At 37.7% G+C, this 24,461-nt stretch overlaps 1 protein-coding gene across 1 annotated transcript in view; it reads left to right on the top strand.

Annotated features, from left to right (window-relative positions):
• LOC150082409 (serine/threonine-protein kinase/endoribonuclease IRE1-like) overlaps positions 1 to 24,461 on the top strand; it is a 402,966-nt gene that overhangs the window by 153,937 nt on the left and 224,568 nt on the right. Inside the window, exons 10-11 of the mRNA XM_090380512.1 lie at positions 10,090 to 10,171; positions 21,450 to 21,627. Coding sequence (XP_090236638.1) covers positions 10,090 to 10,171; positions 21,450 to 21,627 — 260 coding nt within the window. The remainder of the gene's footprint in view (positions 1 to 10,089; positions 10,172 to 21,449; positions 21,628 to 24,461) is intronic.

Consider the following 24,461-nt stretch of genomic DNA (forward strand, 5'->3'; position numbering starts at 1 on the left):
CATTTTAATTTAATACAATTTCTATGAATTTTTTTTTGCCTAAATTCTAAGAAATTTTTTTTTTATTTGTGGCATATTAGTATCATTTCTATATTACACGCACCAATAGATTGGATAACAGCTAGTGTGTGCGTTTTGAAACGCGTGCTTTTGTTTACCAATGTGTACGTGTAGGTATCTATGAATCATCAACGTTTTTATTGAATTTGGTGCACATCTACGGTATTCGTGCATTGTATCTTCCGAAGACATTTAGTAGTAAGCTCTATTTCAAAGTGAAAGAATCTTTAGTGAAATTTGTGCACATATAAATTTATTAATTTTGTCGATAGTCAATAAATTGTAAGTTTACAAATTTTTCATACCTTTTTTTATTAATTATAACCGAGATATTTTTCAGTAGCCCTTATATAATGTCGAATAATTCGCCTATTACCAAAATAAAAAGGAAAGTGATTTCTTTGAAACTTAAAATTCAAATTTTAGATCGTCTTGCAACTGGACAAGGGGCTACGTCTGTAGGAAAGCATTTTGGTGTACATGAAGCTACCGTAAGAACTATTAAGAAAAATGAAGCTGCAATTAGGAAGTCGGTATGTTCTGGAACAAAGGTAAGTGTTAATTCATCATCATATACAAGAGATATTGTCAAGGAAAAAATGGAAAGGCTCTGTTAATATGGATAGAAGATCAGTCACAAAAAAAGAGTACCAGTAGATGGAAATGCCATCAAGCAAACAGCACTAAGAATTTACAGACAGATTAAAGAAAAGGAGCCAAGCACTTCATCTCAGTTAAACAGAAAGTATGAATTTTCTGCGAGTACAGGTTGGATGACAGGGTTTCTTAAAAGGAATGCTCTTCATAATATAAAAATTAAAGGTAAAACCGCATCTGCAGATGAATCGGCTGCTAAAGTATTCCCGCAGGAACTTGCAAAAATTATTGAAGATGGAGGATACACTCCTGATCAAGTGTGGAATGCAGATGAAACTGGTTTCTTCTGGAAACGAATGCCGATAGAACGTATGTAGCCAAATCGCAGAAAACTGCTGGTGGTTTTAAGGTAGCTAAGGATCGTGTGACCTTATTATTTTCCTCCAACGCTTCAGGAGATCGTATGTTAAAATCACTGCTGGTAAATTGAGCCCTAAACCCAAGTTCAATGAAATAGATATCAATAAACTGCCTGTTCACTGGATGGCAAACAAGAAAGCCTGGGTGACCATTGCTATCTTTACAGAATGGTTCAACAAATGTTTCGTCCCAGAAGTCAGACATTATATGAATTTGAAAGGTCTCGAATTTAAAGTTCTTCTGATTCTTGACAATGCACCTGGCCATCTTGTCATGGAACACCCAAACGTACAAATTTTATTTCTGCCACCTAATACTACATCTTTGATACAACCGCTAGACCGAGGTATAATTGCGACAATTAAAACATACTACGTAAAACGAACATTCCAACACGTTTTGGACAAACTGAATGATGAAACACTAACAGTCATTGATGTGTGGAAGAAATTCTCAATTATGGATTGTATCAGTCAAGTTGGATTAGCGTTAACTGAATTAAAACCAGCAACTTTAAATGCTTGTTGGAAAGCGGTTTGGCCACAATGTGTAAAAAGCAAAGATCCCATCATCCCTAATACGACTGAATTTCCCAACGTCATTACAATGGCATACAAAATTGGTGGAGAAGGATTCGATGATCTATCGTTTGAAGATATTGATGAATTGTTAACCGACATAGCCATAAGCGAAGATGAAATATTAGACGTTGTCCTTGGGACTCCTTATTCCACAGAACGTGGTGATAATGAAGAAAATGATCCTGTTCTAAATGCAGATTTAATAAAAGAAGGTCTGGAACTGGCCAGAAAATTAGGTAATCATTTTGTCAAACATGACCCTAATGAGGAACGCGCTGGAAAGTTTCAATGTGAACTAAAGTTGTTGACAGCCTCTTACAGAGAATTATATAACGGCCTAACCAAAACATGAACACAACGATTAATAACTGAATTCGTTCGTAAAACCGGTGAAACATCAGCACCAGAGGAGACTCTTGCTGATTTTGCTCAAGAGATTACAGAAAGAATTTCATTAATAGGGGAAGAAGACGATGTCCACAACATTTCTAGTGATAGCAGTAATATTCCAGTCGTACGCAAACGTATGCGCCGTGTATTATCAGAAAGTGAAAATGAATAAAATCTTGTTATGTGTAAAACAGATTTTTTTTGTTCATGAAGAATTTTTTTCATTTCATATGCCTACAAATTTACTTTAATACATTTTCATTACATATTATTACATGTGTATTTTATTGAAATAAAATAATAAGCTTAAAACAAATATTTTTATGTGTTTTTTTTTTTTTAATTATTTTTACTGATTTTTTAGATCCAGAACCAATCTTCTTTTCTTCCATAAATACAATGTCTTTTTTTACACAAATTTTTTTTACACGTATTTTTCAGGAACGTATCTATCGTGTAAAAACAGAATTAGGTGTATTTCTGTCTGAAGCAATTTCATTGAAAAACATAGTCCTCTGAGGAGTCCAGTCTGAGTACAAAAAGGAAAAAGAAATAAATAAATTCTTTCGATAATTTTTTATTTTTTGTCATATCCTGCTATTTTTTTTTTAATATAATTGTTATTATTATTTTGGTTTTTGTTCCCTGTATGTAGGAGTTATACTGATTTTCTGATGCTAAATTCTGTTTGCATATTTGAGGTACACAGAGCCATCAGGTGTTTATGCAACAAAAGTATAAATGCAGTAGTATCAAAGAATATGGGGGTTGAATAGAATTTTCACCCTTTTGGAAAGGTCCGTGTTTCACCTGTCAGTGAACCATTTTTCCAAAAAAGACAAGTTTAGCTGATCACAGACAGTTTTTTAGTTCTGCAGTGGCGCCTCCATAGCCAGTTGGGCAGGAGCAGCAGTGTGTAGCACACACTTCTTGATTAAACTGAGGTTCGAGCTCATGACCACCAAATACGGAGGATGCGGAAAGGTCAGGGAATGACCACCGCATATCCCCGGAGCAATATGGCCTTAGTTGCTAATGCAACTAAAAGCCAAATAACAACAACAAATTCTGCAGCCAAGCATACCTTATTAGCTAATTTTTTTATCCACAAGCAAACTTATTTAATATTTTCATAATATCCATACTATATAATGCAGAAAATGGAGTTTATACTAACACTGGTTTATTTTCTGTGCTGTGTTGTACTTCTGATGATAGTTCTAATGACAGTTGCTCAACATAATAAATATTATAAATGGAAAAAAAAAAAAAAAAAAACACTTTAATAGCAACACCGATGCCTAGTATTCTCATCAGCAGTAGAAAAATTGTAATAACAAAAAAGATTTGCATTGTGAAGAAATTGATTAACCCTTTCAGCAGTTAAGTTTGTCACAATGTGACCAGCAGGCTCCTGTGGAGTGAATTTTAAATTTTTTTACAAAAAAAACTTTGTATATGAAAGCTTTAAAATATGATATTCTTATTTTGATATTATTCCCCAATACCAGAATAGAATTATTGTCAAATGAAAAATTAGAATAAAAAAAAAATCATAAAAATTATTAAAAAAAATGCATAATTTATAAAATTTCATGACTCATAAAAAAGTCATTATTCATAAAAAATCATTAAAAATCTGTAAATAAAACCCATCATTACCTCTTATGCAACAATATCTTCAATGTCTATTTGTTTACTTTATTCAGTTTTATCAAACTCTAGAGCTGAATTCCACAGAAATTCTTCATTTTGATTTTGTGATCTGAAATCAGACAACTGAAGTCAGCCAGTGTGACAAGACAACCATGATAAAATTATCTGAGCAGTGCAGACATGCTGCCAAGACATCTCATCTGGTTTTGTCAATGATATAAAGAAACTTTGCAAGCAGGAATAAGGAGGTGATTTTTCCCTTTGTATAAGGCAAAGGTTAGTCTGCATCTTGAGTACTGTATACAGGTCTGGAGATTGGTGAAGGGAACAAAAGGGTGTCTTACCTAGAAAGGCTTCAGTTCTGAAAATTGCAGCATCTCGAGACTATGGAGATCTGATGGAGATGTTTAAAGCCTTGAATGGACTGAGTAAGCTGAATGCTAATGGTATTCTTCCACTTGCTGAGACTATGCACATAAGGAGTCATAAAATCAAGTTGAGAATGGATGGTTGCAGGATAGCTATATGGAATATTTGCCTTCAGCCAGTGGGTGGTTGATTGTTGGAACAGGCGTCCATCTGTTGTTGTGGAATTGGATATGTTGAATAAATTCAAGGAAGAACTAGACAATTCTTGGAGGGTATGGATGGGTGAACTATGTTTTTTTTTTTTTTTTTTTGGCTTATTCTATGTACGCTTGCATTGTTGCATCATTTGTCATTACTACTACTACTACTCTACCTTCTCTGGTTTTCAGAGCTGTTTTATGCCCTTTGTTTAAATGTGGTCATTTGTATAAATGGGGTCTCCAATTATTTGTAAGCACAGACAAGAAGTGGCAGCTTGTACTATCAAAATATTAAGACAGTTTATACATTAAAGGGGTGCCTCTGTAGCTAGGTGGGAAGGAGCAAATGTGCGTAGCACACGCTTCTTGATTAGACCGGGGTTCGAGCCCATCACCACCAAATATGGAGGATGCGGGAAGGTCAGGGATTGACCACTGCATATCCTCAGAGCAATATGGCCTTAGCTGCTAATGCTCCTAAAAACCAAAAATAACAATAACATACATTAAAGGAATGTAATGTTTAAAAAAAAATTAGTATTGGTATTAGCAAACTCATGATGTGGCCTAGCCATTTCCTTATGCAATGTGATAATCACTTCTTTGTCTCTTCTGGAAAAGTACTTATATATCATCTACAAACCCCATCAGCTCTTAAGGCAGCCTGGAAATCTGCACTGCTCAGAGAACTGTGTATCTGATGTACAGTTGTGTCAGATATGAAGATATGATATCAGATATTACATCAGTTACACGAGTGTGGTACCACCCAATTGGTACATTAATCTGGGATTACTGCTAGGAATTGTCAATGTTACTCTTCAGTTTCCACTTCTCAGCCCTTCTGCCTAATTTTTCTAAACCTTGTTGCGCTAGCATTCCCTGATTATTGTCAATAACCACCCTGCCAACCTTCTTATTATCTGCAGATCTAGACATTAATCCTGATGCCTGCATCAATATTATCAGTAAAGACAGAAAACAACAGTAGGCTCAGCACTGGACGCTGGGGAACTCCACTAATAACATTTAAAAAAAAAAAAAAATCTTTATGCTCCAGCACAATCACTAGGTCAGAAAAGTTTACCTTGTTTATACTGACAATGAATAGAATTAACTGTAATTAGCAGTCACAGAGTATCGAATCACGGTCCACTCAAAGCATGTGTACTTCTGTATCTTCAATGCTCGACCACTTAGTGGTGCACTATGGCCATAGACACCGATGCACCTAAAAAATTCCCAAACAAACAAACAGCTTGACCACTCTGGCGTTACTCCAAGAAGAGCAATGCCTATTGATAACCACTCTTTGTCTTTTCACATTCAACCATCCCTTTATCCATAGTGGTAAATTGTCCCTATTTTTTACACAATAAAATTTACTTCATAACATGATTTGACTTAAGAGGATTTGAAAGATCATGACTTAATCCACTTTGATTTTACAAATGTAACATTATAACATAGTACATATAACTTAAACTTGACAGGCAACATGAAATTAATATAATGTAATTCGGAAGGAGATAAAGCTCGATACTGAAATATATATATAGTGTTATTACTGCATTGGGATAGAAGTTTAGTATAATATTTTTAATTGTATTAAATTTATATTTGAGTTGTATTAAAATTGAATCGAAACCATGCCTCAACCAGAGTAGCAAAGCAAAAGGCTCGAGGTAGTGCTGTGACTCAGGGGAGAACTGAGGGGGGGGTTGTCCTCTGAATCACAGCCTTTTGAAATGTACTGCTTGTTTGATGTTTGTGTAGCAATCAGGAACGAGACATGATATTGCCAAAGGGGAATTTTTTTTTTCTTTGTGGGTGCTTGATGTAAGAAGTGTTAGGAAATGAGGTGCCAAATCAGCGTTGTTATGGGCCATTATGAGAGCTTGAAGAACAGAATAGATGCCCTCGAAGGACTTAAATTGAGGGACCCATCAATCATATTAAATTGTGTTAGTTGCAATTTGTGCGTACTGTTAAAAAATGCTTCTGCATCTATTGAAATTTATAAAGAAAATAGAAGATTATCTTGGAAACAAACGCCTCTTGAAGCTTTTCTGAAGAAGACAACTCCTTATGCAACAAACCAACTAGTGCTGAGCCAATAATGATGAGTGATCAAAGAGTATGCATTTAGTCGACGATGAAGAATAAGCATTCTTTAAAATTTGTAAGTCATAAATAATTTCTTTATTATTATAATTTGCTTGATTTTACAGGCTACGTTTTAGTTTCTTTGGATAAATCAATCATTGTTTAAACATAAACTAATTAGCTAACTAATTTCATTGTTGAGAACATAACCTCTATTTTTAACATTGTCTATGGGATTTAATTCCTGCTTTATGAGTTTTCGCTTTATGAGCACATTAGGAATGAATTAACTCGTAAAGTCAAGAACTACCTTTACTCATTTAGTTTGTTAGCTACCTCAGCAGGATCATCAACAGTTGAACCATCGATATCCAGTGGACCAATCTGATTCATCCCCTTTCTTCTAGAGTTTACATAAGTAAAGAACGCTTTGCTGTTTTTCTCTGCATCCTTTGTCAAAGATTTCTCGTAATCTGCCTTTGCCTGCCTAACGTCCTTTGTGTCTTGGTTACAGACCAGCTTATATCTATCATAGGCTTCCTTGTCACCCATTAATTTATATGCATCCCATGCATTTTTCTTCTCTGCCACATGTCTCATTAGTTCATCTGACATCCATTTAGGCCTAACTTTGAACAATATTTCTTAGTTGGTATGAAAAGCCTAGTAGCTTCCAAGATTAATTCTTCGAATGCTTCCGAACATGATACAGAGTAATGAGTTTCTGAAAATTTATGTTTTTTATACATTTCACCATAATTCACTGTTGATAAAAAGCCATGAATTAGGGTTGAATTTGAAAGTGTCAGCAATTCTGCCCAGACACGATAGGAGGGAGTATATGATGAGGGCCTTGTCGAACAATTCGGCCCTAGAGAGATTGTGCAAGGCTCAAGGGGTAGAATTTTCTCAGCCTGGTCTGTGCCTGTTAACAGGAGAGAATACTTCTACAGGGATGGGATACACTTAAATAGAAAGGGTGCAAGGATATTTGCTGATGCTATCAGGGCAGTGTTAGGTGGGTCGGAAAACTGCTAGCTTGGAGGGATACACAGACTAATAGATTAACAGTAGCCCCTGGCAGAGGTGAAAGTGATTCTTACACTGCTTCTATTGGAATGAGCAGCAGCCTGGAAAACAAGATGCAGAGGATTTCAGAGACTGCTGGGAGTCATTGAAGTACAAGTAAACACATGCGCTATGTTAGGGTAGCTAAGAATAGGAACAGCTGCATGTATACTTGCATGTACACCAATGCTAGGAGTTTGGTAAATAAATGTGATAAATTTGAGGTGTTGGTCAAAATATCAAAGGCAGATATTGTTAGGATATCAGAGACGTGGTGTCACAGGGATATAAGGAATGCAGAAATGAAATTTGGAGAGTACAATTTGTAGAGGAAGGATAGACAGGATAAGAAGGGAGGAGAGGTTATGCTATTAGTTAGGAAACACATAAAATCCAAGGAAGTACAACCAGTCGACATGGCTGGACAGTGCAGTGTCGAGTCAGTTTGGTGTGACATAAGCACTGGGAAATCAAAATTGAGAGTAGGTGTGTATTATAGGCCTAATGACTCTGATGAGTATAAGAAACAACTGTACAAGGAAATAGATTGGGCCAGTAAATCAGAGTCTTATAATGGGGGATTTTAATTTCCCAGATATTGACTCGAATTTGGGGGTTGGTCACACACACTAGCAAGACGTTTGTGGATTTATTGGATGATTATTTTCTGCAGCAGCAGCAGCATGTTTGGGAGGCAACTAGCGGGAGTAATACTCTTGATCTGATTATCAGTAGTGATTCTTCATGCATTAAGAATCTGCAGATAAAGGAACCATTAGGTAGCAGTGATCACAGTGTGCTGAAGTGAGATTTACTCAAAGAGGTAACTACCATCAAGGGTAAAGGGAAGGGTTTTTGCTTTCATTAAGACAACTAAGGAGGTCTCAGACAGTATTTAATTTCTATACGGTGGGACCAACTGATGATGTTACCAATAGAAAATTCAAATCGTGTTTGTCGCAACTTATGTGTATGCTGCATTCTTTGTTATTAATTGCTTATCATTTTTACTGTTTAAATTTTACAACCAAAAAAAAAGAAAAGAAAAAAAACTCAGTGAACAGAAATATAAATTAGTACGTACACATTACAGTACGTATTAATTAAGCTATGTATGTAAGCTTAAATTTATTTTTATTTTGCCAACTGGAAAATATTCTTCCGATTTTCACATATCGTTTAAAGTGGGGGGGGCCCACTGTAGTTTGTTGGGAGATCCCTGGGTGCTATTGAACTTGTTTGAGACAATAAAAAATAATTGTGACTTCGAAGATTGCAGTTCGTGACTTTTAAAGAGAGCAGAAGGTACACGAAACCTAGATGCTACAGAAGAGATTGTTAGCACCGATGAAGAGGAAGAAAATTAAATGAAAGTACATTATTTAACACATAAGTATCACAGTTTGTAAGTTAAGATGTTTGCTCAGTTAATACTATTTAAGTTACTACTGTTATAAAAATAAAGTTAAAATATTAAGTTATTACTACTAGTAATTGCTACTACTAGTTATATTCAAGGTGAGTACCGCACTTTAAGCATTTCGCTATTTTTATATTTAGTTATTACTACTATAAAAATTAAGTTTCCGATAGTTATAAAAAAAAAAATGGCTTATTTTTGTTAGCTTTTGGAACGTAACCCCCTCCTTCTTTTGTACTGGTTCTTAGTCCCTTATAACATGGTTTTGCATTACACAAGATTTTGTAGGAACCAAACTACAGTGTTATGTGAGGGTCACCTATATTTTTAATTTATTTTATTTTATTTATTTATTTTTTTTGGCTGGTGCAGCATAAGCCTTAGCCTTCCTTGCACCATTTTGCTATTACTAATACAAATACTTTCTGGCTGAAAGCAAGTTTTCATACATCTATCTTGCACCCATCCATTATCAGTTTAATTTTGTTTATCCTTGTGTGCATTATCTGAGAAAGAGTGAAATACATTGCTCAATCCATATAACACCTTAAGCACTTCAGTCATGCCTCCTTAAATTGCCTAGTTTCCAAGCACTGCAATTTTCTGAGCTGATTGCTTTCATGGTAACGTGTCCCTTTTTTTTTTTTTTTTTTTTGTGATCTAGTTGCTCTTTTCTGCCATCATTCTGTCTTAAAATGGGACTTCCAGACTTGTATGTTGTACTCAGGATGTGGCTTAACCATTGCCTTATGCAATGGGATAATCACATCCTTATCCCTTCTAGCAAAGTTTATAATACGGCTGCAGTTAGATAATTTTATTAGATAAAATGTACATCGAAGAAGGTATTAATCACTATACGCATCCATCCTTTCTATTTCTGTATCATTATGTATTAAAGTTCTCTCTCTCTCTCTCTCTCTCACACACACACACACACACACAACACACACACACACACACACACACACACACACACACACACACACACACGGGGAGGGGGGGAGGACAACTTCATAAACATAAAAATAGGTACCCTGAAAAGCCCTTTATGCCTAGAATAAAAAAAGTTTTTTCTTTTTTTCATATTATGTAATGGTTACGTTGTTCTTAGTACCATATTTCCCAAGTATTTTAAAAGTGATTGTTGTCAATATATTTTATAACTTTAAACAACATATTATGTTGCACTGCAACTGACATAATCGATTTTGGTTTTTAGCCCAGCATTATACATTGGTGAACATGGACATGGGCTCTATGCATTACCCTCACTTGTGGATGAAAGGCAAGCCATTATTTCTGTAAGTTTCTTGTATAACTAAATTTAGTTTTTTTTTTGTTTTTTTTTTTATATATACATTTGAACATATCAGTATTTAAGAACATTAAAGTTGATCAAAGGATATAATGATTGTTATTATTTGCAAATCGGGAGACAAAATCTTGGTTATAAAGGCGAAGTGAGCTTTTGTTTTTTAAATTTTTACTTTACATTTGTCAATGTTAAACACATTGAGAATAAAGTATATGCTCTTCTTCTAGCAATTTTCACGTTGACTCATGCAAGCACTCCTGGAGTGACAATAATGTGGGTAACTAGACTTTAAGATTGTTGATAGAAATTACTTAACAAGTACAGGTCAATGTTGAAAAAAAGCCGAACATTCAGTTTAACATTAACAAATGTAAAGTACAGCATATGGGAAGCAGTAACATATCAGAGTAACATATCAACATATCAACCGTGTGGTACTATGCTGACAGAAGTAGAGAATGAAAAGGACCTGGGGTACACACTATCTAAATTCAAAATAAACCATGGAGCTTGACTAGGTCTAGCTCATTTAGTTTGTCAGCTATCTGAGCAGGATCATCAACAGTCAAACCATAAATATCAAGTGAACTAATCTGATTCATCCCCTTTCTCCTAGAGTTTATATAAGTAAAGAAGGCTTTGCTGTTTTTGTTTGCATCCTTTGCCAAAGATTTCTCGTGATCTGCCCTTGCTTGATATCGATGGGTCAACTGTTGATGATCCTGCTCAGGTAGCTAACAAACTAAATGATATTTTGCATCGACATTCACACATGAGGAGTTATTTAGCGAGGGGAAAGCCAGGGGTGTATTCAACTCTAGCAGTAAGCTAGAGAATCTTGTAATAACTGAGAGTAAAGTGGAGGAGAAACTGTTGATGATAAACACAAGAAAGGCACCTGGGGTGGATGGGATCTATCCAGTTATATTAAAGGAGGCAGCAGAGGAAGCAATCAAACCCTTAGCCATAATTATGAGAGCTTCCTTGGACTCAGGGGAGGTACCCGCAGACTGGAGATGTGCAAATGTGACCCCAAAGTCACATTTGCACATCTCAAAGGAGGCTCAAAGGCTGACACAAGCAATTATAGACCTGTGAGTTTAACTTCTGTTCCAGGAAAACTAATGGAGGCACTAGTTAAAGAAGCGCTGCAGGATCATTTAGACAAGACTTCAGTTATAGCTCGGACACAGCATGGTTTTGTTAAGGGGAAGTCTTGCCTGACCAATTTGATTGGATACTATGATGTAGTCACAAAGGAACTGGATGCAGGGAATAACTTTGATATTATATCTTTTTATGTTGAATAACTTTTGATACTGTTGCACATGGAAGACTGCTGCACAAATTGGAGCAGTGTGACATTGGAGGCAAATTGCTGTTGTGGATAAAGGGGTGGCTGAGGGGGAGAAGACAGAGAGTGGTAATCAATGGACACTGCTCATCGTGGACTAATGTTATTAGTGGAGTCCCTCAGGGCTCAGTGTTGGGTCCATTATTGTTTTCTGTATTCATAAATGATATTGATGATGGTATATCAAGCTTAATGTCGAAGTTTGCAGACAATACAAAGGTAGGTAGGGTTGTCAAGGACACTACCGACGCTATGCTGCTGCAACAGGATCTGGAAAGGTTGAGCAGATAGGCTGAGAAGTGGCAAATGAAGTATAACATTGACAAATGTAAAGTACTACACATGGGAAACAGCAACCCCAGAGCAATGTATCAACTCTGTGGTACTACACTGAGAGTGGTAGAGAATGAAAGGGACCTGGGGGTGGTTGTGCAGGCAGATATGAAGTTTTCAGAGCAGTGAAGATAGGCTGCAAGAGTAGCTCATGGTGTCTTGTCAATGATACACACGAATTTTTCTAGCAGGGATAATTTTCTCTTGTATAAGGCAATGGTCAGGCCAAACCTTGAGTACTGTATACAGGTCTGGAGGCCTCATTTCAAGAAGGATGTAGAGTTGCTGGAACAAGTACAGAGAAGGGAATCAAGATGAGTGAATGGAACAAATGGTTACTCTTACAAAGAAAGGCTTAAATTTTGCAAATTACAGTGTCTGGAGACTAGGCACCGGCGAGGTGATCTGATAGAAGTGTATAAATCCTTGAATGGTTTGAGCATGCTGAATGCTGATGGGATTCTTCCTCTTGCTCAGAATAATCACCTGAGAGGGCGGAAAGACAGATGTAGGATGGGTGTGCAGAAATTTGCATTTAGCGAGCGGGTAGTTGGTTGGTGGAACAGACTTCCATCCCTTGTTGTGGAAGTTGATAGCCTAAATAAATTTAAGGCTCAGCTGGACAGGTATTTCGAACGAATGGAGGGGTGAAATGGAAGTAGTTTTTTTTTTTTTTTTTTTGGCTGATGCTGCATAAGCTTGCTTTCTTGCATCATATGCCTCTACTAATGCTAATGTTAAAGAAGGCATTGTTACACACAAAAATATGCACTTTAGTCAAGGCTTAAATAAAATAAAACTGGCACTCACCTCATGATCTGTGTATGTATGTACTTAAACTTATGGGTAAACTATGGTGGATTTACACCAACATTATATAGTTAATTTCAACCCACAACATATTAAGCCCTATTTAGTCTTCAAAATATTAATAAATTAAAACAAAAATATGCATTTTAGTCAAAGCTTAAATAAAATAAAACTGGCACTCACCTCATGATCTGTTTAGTTGCATGAATTATATGAAAAAGGGGATATGGGAAGGCCTCATATTAAAAACTAAAATCATAAGTTAAAAATCTTGGGTTAAAATTAAAAATTAAAATTAAATTCAGAGGTGGAAGAGATGCTCTGCTTCATCCTCTAGTTGTCAGTTTTAAAGCGCAAAACTGTTAAGTCTTAGTAGTAGTAGATAGTAGTAGTGGCATGTGATGCAAGAAAGCATGTGTATGAGCTTATGCAGCATCAGCCAAAAAAAAATCACACCATTCCCTCCAAATGCCTGTCCGGTTCCTCCTTAAAATTATTCAACCTATCAACTTCCACAACGACAGATGGAAGTTTGTTCCAGCAATTAACCACACGCTGGCTAAAGGCAAATTTCTGCACATCTATTCTACATCTGTCTTTTCTTAATTTGAATTTATGCCCCCTTAGGTTCGTAATCTGAACAAGTGGAAGGATCCCATCAGAATTCAGCGTGCTCAACTCATTCAAGGCCATATACACCTCAATCAGATCACTGCGCAGGTGCCTAGTCTACAGCCACTCAATTTGCAGAACTTAAGCTTCTCTTGGTAAGAGGATCCCTTCATTCCCCTCACCAATCTTGTTGCCCTTCTCTGTACACGCTCAAGGAAATCTACATCCTTCCTAAAATGAGGCCTCCAGACCTGTACTCAAGGTGTGGCCTGACCATTGCCTTATACAGAGGGATAATCACCTCCTTTTCCCTGCTAGCAAAATTCCTATATATCAATGACAAAACCCCATGACCTGCCCTGGCATCCTGTCTGTATTGCTCAGAAAACTTCATATCTACCTGCACAATTACTCCCAGGTCTTTTTCATTTTCTACCACCTTAAGTGTAGTACCACACAGTTGGTATGTTTCTCTGGGGTTACTTCTACCCATATGCAGTACTTTGCATTTGTCAAGGTTAAACTTCAGTTGCCACTTCTTAGCCCATCTGCCCAAATTATCTAGATCATGTTGCAGTAGTACATTGCCATTACTGTCATTAACAACCCTGCCAACCTTTGTATCATCTGCAAACTTCGACATTAAGCCTGATATACCTTTATAAATATCATTGATAAATATACAAAACAACAGTGGACCCAACACCGAACCCTGTGGGACTCCACTAATAACATTAGTCCACGAAGAGCAGCACCCATTGATTACCACCCTCTGTCTTCTCCCACGTAACCATCCTTTTATCCATTGTAGCAACTTACCCTTAATACCATTCTGCTCCAATTTGTACAATAGTCTTCCATGCGCAACAGTGTCAAAAGCTTTCCTGAAATCCAAATATATGATATCGAAATGATTTTTTGCATCCAGTTCCTCTGTAACCACATCATAATATCCTCTCAAATTTGTCAGACAAGACTTTCCCTTAACAAACCCATGCTGTGTCTGAATTATTGCTGCAGTCTTGTCTAGATGATCCTGCAATGCATCTTTAACCAGTGACTCCATTATTTTACCCAGAACAGAAGTTAAACTAACTGGTCTGTAATTACTCGTGTCACCCTTCGATTACCCCTTTGTGAATTGGGGATACATTTGCACATCTCCAGTCCTTGGGAACCTCCCCTGAGTCCAAGGATGCTCTCATAATTATGGCTAAGGGTGTGCTTAGTTGCTTTGCCGCCTCCTTTAATATAACTGGATAGATCCCATCCACCCCAGATTATTGTTGAAGTTAAACATTTCTTATGTTTAACTTCAACAATTTCTCCTCCACTTTGCTCTCAGTTATTACGAAATCATTAAGTATCCTGCTACAATTTGATAACCTTCTGCCATTTTCAGACCTTAATAATTCCTCATATGTGAATGTAGATGCAAAATACTCATTCAGTTTGTTTGCTAACTGGGCAGGATCATCAACACTCGAACCATCGATGTCAAGTGGACCAATCAGATTCATCCCCTTCCTTTTAGAGTTTATATAAGTAAAGAAATCCATGCTGTTTTTCTTAGCATCTTTTGCCAAGGATTTCTCGTAATCTGCCTTCACCTACCTAACCTCCTTTGTGACCTGATTACAGACTAGCTTATATCTGCCTAGGCTTCTGATTCGCTTGATAATTTATGTGCATCCCATGCATTTTTCTTCCCTGTTACGAGTCTCATTAGTTCATTAAATAACCATTTAGGCCTAAATCTTGAACAATATTTCTTAATAGGTATGAAACTTTTAGTAGCATCCAGGATTAATTCCTTGAATGCTTCACACTTAGAATTTACTGTTGGTAACATCATCAGTTGATCCCACTGTACAGAATTTAAAAACTTTCTGAGACCACTGTACTCGCCTTTACGGAAGCAAAAACCCTTTCCTTTACCCCTGATGGTAATTATTTCTTTAAGTAAATCCCACATCAGTACACTGTGATCACTGCCTCCTAGTGGTTCCTTTATTTGTAAATTCTTAATACACGAATGATCACTGCTGATAACGAGATCCAGAGTATTACTCTTTCTAGTTGCCTCTCGAACATGCTGCTGCATAAAACAATCATCCAATTAATCCATAAAAGTCTGACTAATGTGTGAGTGACCAACCCACAAGTTCCAGTCAATATCTGGGAAGTTAAAATCCCCCATTATAAGACATTCTGATTTACTGGCCCACTCTGTTTCTCTGTATAATTGTTCATTGTACTCATTTGAGTCATTAGGCCTATAATACACTCCTACTCTTATTTTTGCTTTTGCAATGCTTATGTCACACCAAACTGACTCAACAGTGCACTGTTCATCTATGTCAACTGGGTGCACTTCTTTTGATTTTATGATTTTCTTAATTTACAGCATAACACTTCTCCCTTTCTATCCTGTCTATCCTTTCTGTACACATTGTACTCCCCAAATTCCAGTTCTGCATTCCTTATATCTGCGTGACCCGACGTCTCTGCTATCCCAACAATATCTGCCTTTGATGTCTTGACCAACACTTCAGATTCATCAAATTTATTTACTCTACTTCTAGCATTGGTATATATGCTCCTATTCCTATTCACCCTAACACATCCCATATACCCACCTATTTCAGGATGACTGCCATCCGTCCCTGAAACCCCCAACACCCCCCCTCTCTCCAGGTCTCTACTTATCCTAATAGAAGTTGTGCAAGAATCACCTTCACCTCTGCCTACAGCTACTGTTAAACTATTAGTCCTTGTATTCCCCCAAGCTATCAGTTTTCCGACCCACCTAACTGCCTCGATAGCGTTAGCAAATATTATTGCACCTTTTCTATTTAAGTGTATCTTATCCCTGTAGAAGCAGTCTCTGCTGTTAACAGTACAGACCAGGCTGAAAAAAATTCTATCTCTTGTGCCTTGCACAATCTTTCCAGGGCCGAATCGATTGACAAGGCTCTCATCATATACTCCCTCCTGTCGTGTCTGGGCAGAATTGCAGACACTTTCAAATTCAACCCTAATTCTCGGCTTTTGTTCAACAGTGACCTGTACTTGTTAAGTAATTCTGCCGGTCTCCTACTCTTAATATCATTAGTGCCAACGTGTACAACTATATCACCTTTTGTGCCCTTAATAGATGATATCCGCTCTGCGTCATCAACCTTTGCCCCTGACAGACATACCCTGGTCCTGTTCCACCTATCCTTTTTTACAAAGCATGTTCCCCGTTTCCCTGACAATAGAGTCACCAACAACTGCTAGTTCCTGTGGGACCAGTGCATTTTGCCTTGGGGGTTGCTATATATCATTTACATTTATCTAACCTGTTTATCTAGAATAGTGATTGTGTCTTCTTTATCAGCTTCTTGAATAATGATGTTAGGGTTATTTTTATAAGGATTTATAAGGATTTTTATTAGGATTGAATTTGAAAGTGTCTGCAATTCTGCCCAGACACGATAGGAGGGAGTATATGATGAGAGCCTTGTTGATCAATTCGGCCCTGGAAAGATTGTGCAAGGCTCAAGGGGTAGAATTTTTTTCAGCCTGGACTGTACTTGTTAACAGGAGAGATTGCTTCTACAGGGATGGGATACACTTAAATAGAAAGGGTGCAAGAATATTTGCTGATGCTATCGAGGCAGTGTTAGGTGGGTCGGAAAACTGCTAGCTTGGGGGGAGACAAAGACTAATAGATTGACAGTAGCCACTGGCAGAGGAGAAAGAGATTCTTGCACTGCTTCTATTAGAATGAGCAGAAACCTGAAAAACAAGATGCATGGTATTTCAGAGACTGCTGGGAGCCATTGCGGTACAAGTAAACACATGGGTTGTGTTAGGGTAGCTAAGAATAGAAACAGGTGCAGGTATACTTGCGTGTACACCAATGCTAGGAGTTTAGTAAATAAATTTGATGAATTTGAGGTATTGCTCAAAACATCAAAGGCAGATATTGTTGGGATATCAGAGACGTGGTGTCACACAGATATAAGGGATGCAGAACTGCAATTTGGAGAGTACAACGTCTACAGAAAGGATAGACAGGATAGCTAGGGGGGAGGGGTTATGCTATTAGTTAAGAAACACATAAAAACCAAGGAAGTGAAGCCAGTCGACATCGCTGGACAGTGCAGTGTTGAGTCAGTTTGGTGTGACATAAGCATTGGGAGATCAAAATTGAGAGTAGGAGTGTGCTATAGGCCTAATGACTCTGATGAGTATAATAAGGAACAGTACAGGGAAATAGAGTGGGCCAGTAAATCAGAGAGTCTTATAATGGGCGATTTTAATTTCCCAGATATTGACTGGAATTTGGGGGCTGGTTACTCACACACTAGCAGGGCTTTTGTGGATTTATTGGATGATTGTTTTCTACATCAGCATGTTCGGGAGGCAACTAGATGGAGTAATACTCTTGATTTGATTATCAGCAGTGATTCTTCATCCATTAAGAATCTGCAGATAAATGAACCACTAGGTGGCAGTGATCACAGTGTGCTGAAGTGGGATTTATTCAAAGAGGTAACTACCATTAGGGGTAAAGGGAAGGGTTATTGCTTCCGTAAAGGCGACTACGATGGACTGAGACAGTATTTAAATTCTGTACAGTGGGACCAACTGATGATGTTACCAACAGCAAATTCAAAATGGGAAGCATTCAAAGAACTTATCTTGGAAGCTACTAGGCTTTACATACCAATTAAGAAATATTGTTCAAGGTTTAGGCAGAAATGGATGTCAGATGAACTAATGAGGCATATGGCAGAGAAGAAAAATGCATGGGATACTTACAAATTAACACATGACACAGAAGCCTATGATAGATATAAGTTGATATGCAACCAAGTTACAAAGGAGGTTAGGCAGGCGAAGGCAGATTACGAGAAATCTTTGGCAAGGGATGCAAAGAAAAACAGCAAAGAGTTCTTTACTTATGTAAACTCTAGAAGGAAGGGGATGAATCAGATTGGTCCACTTGATATTGATGGGTCAACTGTTGATGATCCTGCTCAGATAGCTAACAAACTAAATGAATATTTTGCATCGACATTCACACATGAGGAGTTATTTAGTAAGGGGAATGCCAGAGGTGTATTCAACTCTAGCAGTAAGCTACAGAATCTTGAAATAACTGGGAGTAAAGTGGAGGAGAAACTGTTGAAGATAAACACAAGAAAGGCACCCGGGGTGGATGGGATCTATCCAGTTATATTAAAGGAGGCAGCAAAGGAAGTAAGCAAACCCTTAGCTATAATTATGAGAGCTTCCTTGGACTCAGGGGAGGTACCCATAGACTGGAAATGTGCAAATGTGACCCCAATTCACAAAGGAGTCTCAAAGGCTGACACAAGTAATTATAGACCTGTGAGCTTAACTTCTGTTCCAGGAAAATTAATGGAGGCACTGGTTAAAGAAGCACTGCAGGATCATTTAGACAAGACTTCAGCTATAGCTCGGACACAGCATGGTTTTGTTAAGGGGAAGTCTTGCCTGACTAATTTGATTGGATACTATGATGCAGTCACAAAGGAACTGGATGCAGGGAATAACTTTGATATTATATACTTGGATCTTAGAAAGGCTTTTGATACTGTTGCACATGGAAGACTGCTACACAAATTGGAGCAGTGTGACATTGGAGGCAAATTGCTGCTATGGATAAAGGGGTGGTTGAGCGGGAGAAGACAGAGAGTGGTAATCAATGGACACTGCTCATCGTGGACTAATGTTATTAGTGGAGTCGCTCAGGGCTCAGTGTTGGGTCCATTATTGTTTTCTGTATTCATAAATGATATTGATGATGGTATATCAAGCTTAATGTCCAAGTTTGCAGATGATACAAAGGTTGGCAGGGTTGTCAAGGACAATACTGACACTATGCTGCTGCAACAGGATCTGGAAAGGTTGAGCAGATGGGCTGAGAGGTGGCAAATGAAGTTTAACATTGACAAATGTTAAGTACTACACATGGGAAACAGCAACCCCAGAGCAACGTATCAACTCTGTGGTACTACACTGACAGTGGTAGAGAATGAAAGGGACTTGGGGGTGGTTGTGCAGGCAGATATGAAGTTCTCTGAGCAGTGCAGACGGGCTGCAAGAGTAGCTCATGGAGTATTGTCAATGATATACAGGAATTTTTCCAGCAGGGATAAGGAGGTGATTATCCCATTGTATAAGGCAATGGTCAGGCCACACCTAGAGTACTGTATACAGGTCTGGAGGCCTCATTTCAAGAAGGATGTAGAGCTGCTGGAACGAGTACAGAGAAGGGCAACAAGATTAGTGAATGGAACAAAGGGGTGCTCTTACGAAGAAAGGCTTAAGTTTTGCAAATTACAGTGTCTGGAGACTAGGCACCAGCGAGGTGATCTGATAGAGGTGTATAAAGCCCTGAATGGTTTAAGCATGCTCAATGCTGATGGGATTCTTCCTCTAGCTCAGAAAAATCACCTGAGAGGGCATAAATTCAAATTGAGGAAAGACAGATGTAGGATAGACGTGCGGAAATTTGCCTTTAGCCAGCGGGTGGTTGGTTGGTGGAACAGACTCCCATCCCTTGTGGTGGAGGTTGATAGCCTAAATAAGTTATAAGTTTAAGGCTCAGCTGGACAGGTATTTTGAACGAACAGAGGGGTGAATTGGTTTTTTTTTTTTTTTTTTTTTTTGGCTGATGCTGCATAAGCTTGCTTTCTTGCATCAAATGCCTCTACTAATGCTAATGCTAATGCTAATAACTTACGTAAATTAATTTGTTGTTTGTTGTTTAGTTATATTGTACCGGGATGTGAGGTAGGAGTTTATGACATCATTCGTTTCGTGAAAAATACGATTTTAATCTGGGTGGTTCCCAAGTTTTTTCTGTAATTCTATAATGCTGCACCTGATAGGGTATTGGTTACTTTTGACCACAAAATTAAAGCCATATTCGAGGCCGGAAAGTTTAGTTGGGGGGATCATTCTGGGTTCGAATGTTAACAACAGAAGGTGGCATGGTTTATGGTGAGTTTGTTTGAGCATGTTCCATTTCCTAGAATGCTTCTGGTTAACAAAATTAATTGCCACATTGATACTCATGTTATTTAATTCCACAAACCTGATCCACTCAGCTGGAGTCATGCTGCTTTTTAAATTAAATTGTAGATAATGTGTGTGGTGTAGAAATTTGTATTTGCTACAGAATCTATTCCATAACTCTTCTTGAATAATAGCTAAGGAAAGTTGATGAGTGAGGTGCGGATATTTATTACAAGCAAATCTAGTACATACACGAGCGAATTTGGGAATTACGTTGTGTGAAAGGAATTTTTGAAGAAATGAAATGTGCTGTTTGGTCATGGAATATTTAGGGGTAAGAAAGGATAGGCAGTACGGATAAAAAAAAAAAGAAAAAAAAAATTAAACCCAAGCCATTATCAACCCACTGCAGAATGGAACCTCCTCAATGATTCATGTTGAGAAAAATGGACCAGTGCTGGACCATGCTGGTCCAGTGCGTGTTGACAGATCGACCATATTTAGCAGTCAGGGGCTTGAATCCCGGCCTACTCAAAGAGCGTGTGCTTCTCCACTCCTGACTACGGCTATGGAGGCCAATACAGATGAGGTGTATTAAAAATGTCGCTAAAAGTGTCTTGTATAATGACTATAATTAAAAAATAGCAAAAGCTTAAAATGCCGAAAGTTAAGACTAAAGTGTATATTTTTCGTCTTAACTTTTGGCATTTTAAGCTCTTGCTATTTTTAATTATAGTAAATTAAAACAATTAATTATTATTTATGCTATAATACAACTATGTGTACCTTCCTCAGGATTAAAGAAACTATACTAACATGGTGCACTCTCCTCTCTCTCTCAAAGCTAGGAATGTCAACAGAGAAAATGCTACTGTTTGATTAACATCTCACCTAATGGCTTTCCAGAGAAAAACTTATTTTATTTTTCATAATCCTGAGGAAGGTGCATAGAGTTGTAATGATACTTGGATAAGTAATTTCTTGAGTTTTCAGTTAATTTACAAAATTAATCAGCTGTGTCCTTTCACCATTTGAAATCTTTTACTTAATGAAGCTTGAATTGTTGTTTCCAAAAACTTTAATCATATTGTACATTTTTAATTTTTGCTTTTTGTAGATAAGGGAACGCCTGTTGTTAGAAGGACCAAAAGATGTGTCTCATCCTGATCTCAGTTCAAATGATAAAGGTGATGATGCCACTGCCATCCACAGTGATAATCCTTCTAAATTTGAGTTTCCATTTAAATTCAGCACAGAGGACACAGATAGAGATGTGCCTGAGGTGTTACTATTAGGTCAGTCTAATTACTATTATACAGTCACTATCAATTGTTTCCAATATAATAGATTGTTTTAGAGTGGTATATTTTGTTAACAAATGGTACTATTTGTCTTATTTGTAATTCAAAATAAGAACTGGATAAAGATTAATGTTTTGCTTGGATACTTGAGAACAGTGGACAACACTTTGCTAATGATAAAAGAGCCATATTTCGAGCAGAGTGGCAACAAAATATTACCATTTAGAGCTGCAGATATGGAGGGTTGTTAATTAATTTGTCATTAGTCTCTTCAGGTTTCACAAGCTGCTGTAGTCAGTTGAAGAGAGCAGACATGTTCCAGTCTTATTTTGAAGGGGATCAAATGAAAGTGATTAACATCAGGTTTCTGGTAGATAAATTTAATTTCTGCCATTTTTGAATCATTTCAGTAATTTGGTATATTTTATTAATTTAAATTCTGTAATATATTTAAATTTTATAATTTTCTTAAGTTCAAATTTTGCGTAAATAATGGTTGTTCCAAGATCCACTTACAGTACGAAGTCCAAGTACATCATGACTCAGCTCAGATGGAAATGCCAGTGCACATTTCCAGTGTCAGTCATGAGTTCATCAATTGTATAGCCTGTTTTGTGTATTCTAATGTTGGTCTACTAAACAAACAAAGTGCAATCAACAGTTCTTTTCTCTGCATCTGATGTAAGAGTGTACCAATCTCAAATTAGAACTTGGTGCATTACAAGAAGAATTTGAATCACTGAAGAAATGACTGCTTGCCCTAGAAACAAATGTAGTAGTAGTAGTAGTAGTAGTAGTGGCACATGATGCAAGAAAGCAAGTGTAGGAGCTTATGCAGCATCAGCCAAAAAAAAAAAAAAAAAATCATCACACCATTCCCTCCAAATGCCTGTCCAGTTCCTCCTTAAATTTATTTAACCTATCAACTTCCACAACGACAGATGGAAGTTTGTTCCAGCAATTAACCACCCGCTGGCTAAAGGCAAATTTCCGCACATCTATTCTACATCTATCCTTTCTTAATTTGAACTTATGTCCCCGTAGGTTCGTAATCTGAACAAGTGGAAGGATCCCATCAGAATTCAGCGTGCTCAACCCATTCAAGGCCTTATAGACCTCAATCAGATCACCGCGCAGGTGCCTAGTCTCCAGCCACTGCAATTTGCAGAACTTAAGCCTCTCTTGGTAAGAGAATCCCTTCATTCCCCTCACCAATCGTGTTGCTCTTCTCTGTACACGCTCAAGCAAATCTACATCCTTCCTAAAATGAGGCCTCCAGACTTGTACGCAATACTCAAGGCGTGGCCTGACCATTGCCTTATACAGAGGGACAATCGCCTCCTTTTCCCTGCTAGCAAAATTCCTATATATCATTGACAAAACCCCATGACCTGCCCTAGCAGCCTGTCTGCATTGCTCAGAAAACTTCATATCTGACTGCACAATTACTCCCAGGTCTTTTTCATTTTCTACCACCTTAAGTGTAGTACCACACAGTTGGTACGTTTCTCTGGGGTTACTTCTACCCATATGCAGTACTTTGCATTTGTCAAGGTTGAACTTCAGTTGCCACTTCTTAGCCCATCTGCCCAAATTATCTAGATCCTGTTGCAGTAGCACACTGCCATTACTGTCATTAACAACCCTGCCAACCTTTGTGTCATCTGCAAACTTCGACATTAAGCCTGATATACCTTCATCAATATCATTGATAAATACACAAAACAACAGTGGACCCAACACCGAACCCTGTGGGACTCCACTAATAACATTAGTCCACGAAGAGCAGCACCCATTGATTACCACCCTCTGTCTTCTCCCACTTAACCATCCTTTTATCCATTGTAGCAACTTACCCTTAATACCATTCTGCTCCAATTTGTACAGTAGTCTTCCATGCGCAACAGTGTCAAAAGCTTTCCTGAAATCCAAGTATATGATATCAAAATTATTTTTCGCATCCAGTTCCTTTGTGACCACATCATAATAACCAATCAAATTTGTCAGACAAGACTTTCCCTTAACAAACCCATGCTGTGTTTGAATTATTGCTGCAGTCTTGTCTAGATGATCCTGCAATGCATCTTTAACCAGTGACTCCATTATTTTACCCGGAACAGAAGTTAAACTAACTGGTCTGTAATTACCCGTGTCACCCTTCGATCCACCTTTGTGAATTGGGGACACATTTGCACATCTCCAGTCCGTGGGAACCTCCCCTGAGTCCAAGGATGCTCTCATAATTATGGCTAAGGGTTTGCTTAGTTGCTTTGCCGCCTCCTTTAAAATAACTGGATAGATCCCATCCACCCCAGGTGCCTTTCTTATGTTTAACTTCAACAATTTCTCCTCCACTTTGCTCTCAGTTATTACAAAATCATTAAGCACACTGCTACAATTTGATAACCTTCTTCCATTTTCAAACTGTAATAATTCCTCACGTGTGAATGTAGATGCAAAATACTCATTCAGTTTGTTTGCTATCTGAGCAGGATCATCAACAGTCGAACCATCGATGTCAAGTGGACCAATCATATTCATCCCCTTCCTTTTAGAGTTTATATAAGTAAAGAAATCCTTGCTGTTTTTCTTAGCATCCTTTGCCAAAGATTTCTCGTAATCCGCCTTCGCCTGCCGAACCTCCTTTGTGACCTGATTACAGACTAGCTTATATCTGCCACAGGCTTCTGCGTCACCTGATAATTTATATGCATCCCATGCATTTTTCTTCTCTGTCACGAGTCTCATTAGTTCATTTGATAACCATTTAGGCCTAAACCTTGAACGATATTTCTTAATCGGTATATAAAGTCTAGTAGCTTCCACGA

Source organism: Mastigoproctus giganteus, chromosome 8, assembly GCF_048544385.1.
Source record: "Mastigoproctus giganteus isolate SK-2022 chromosome 8, ASM4854438v1, whole genome shotgun sequence".
NCBI lineage: Eukaryota > Metazoa > Arthropoda > Arachnida > Uropygi > Thelyphonidae > Mastigoproctus > Mastigoproctus giganteus.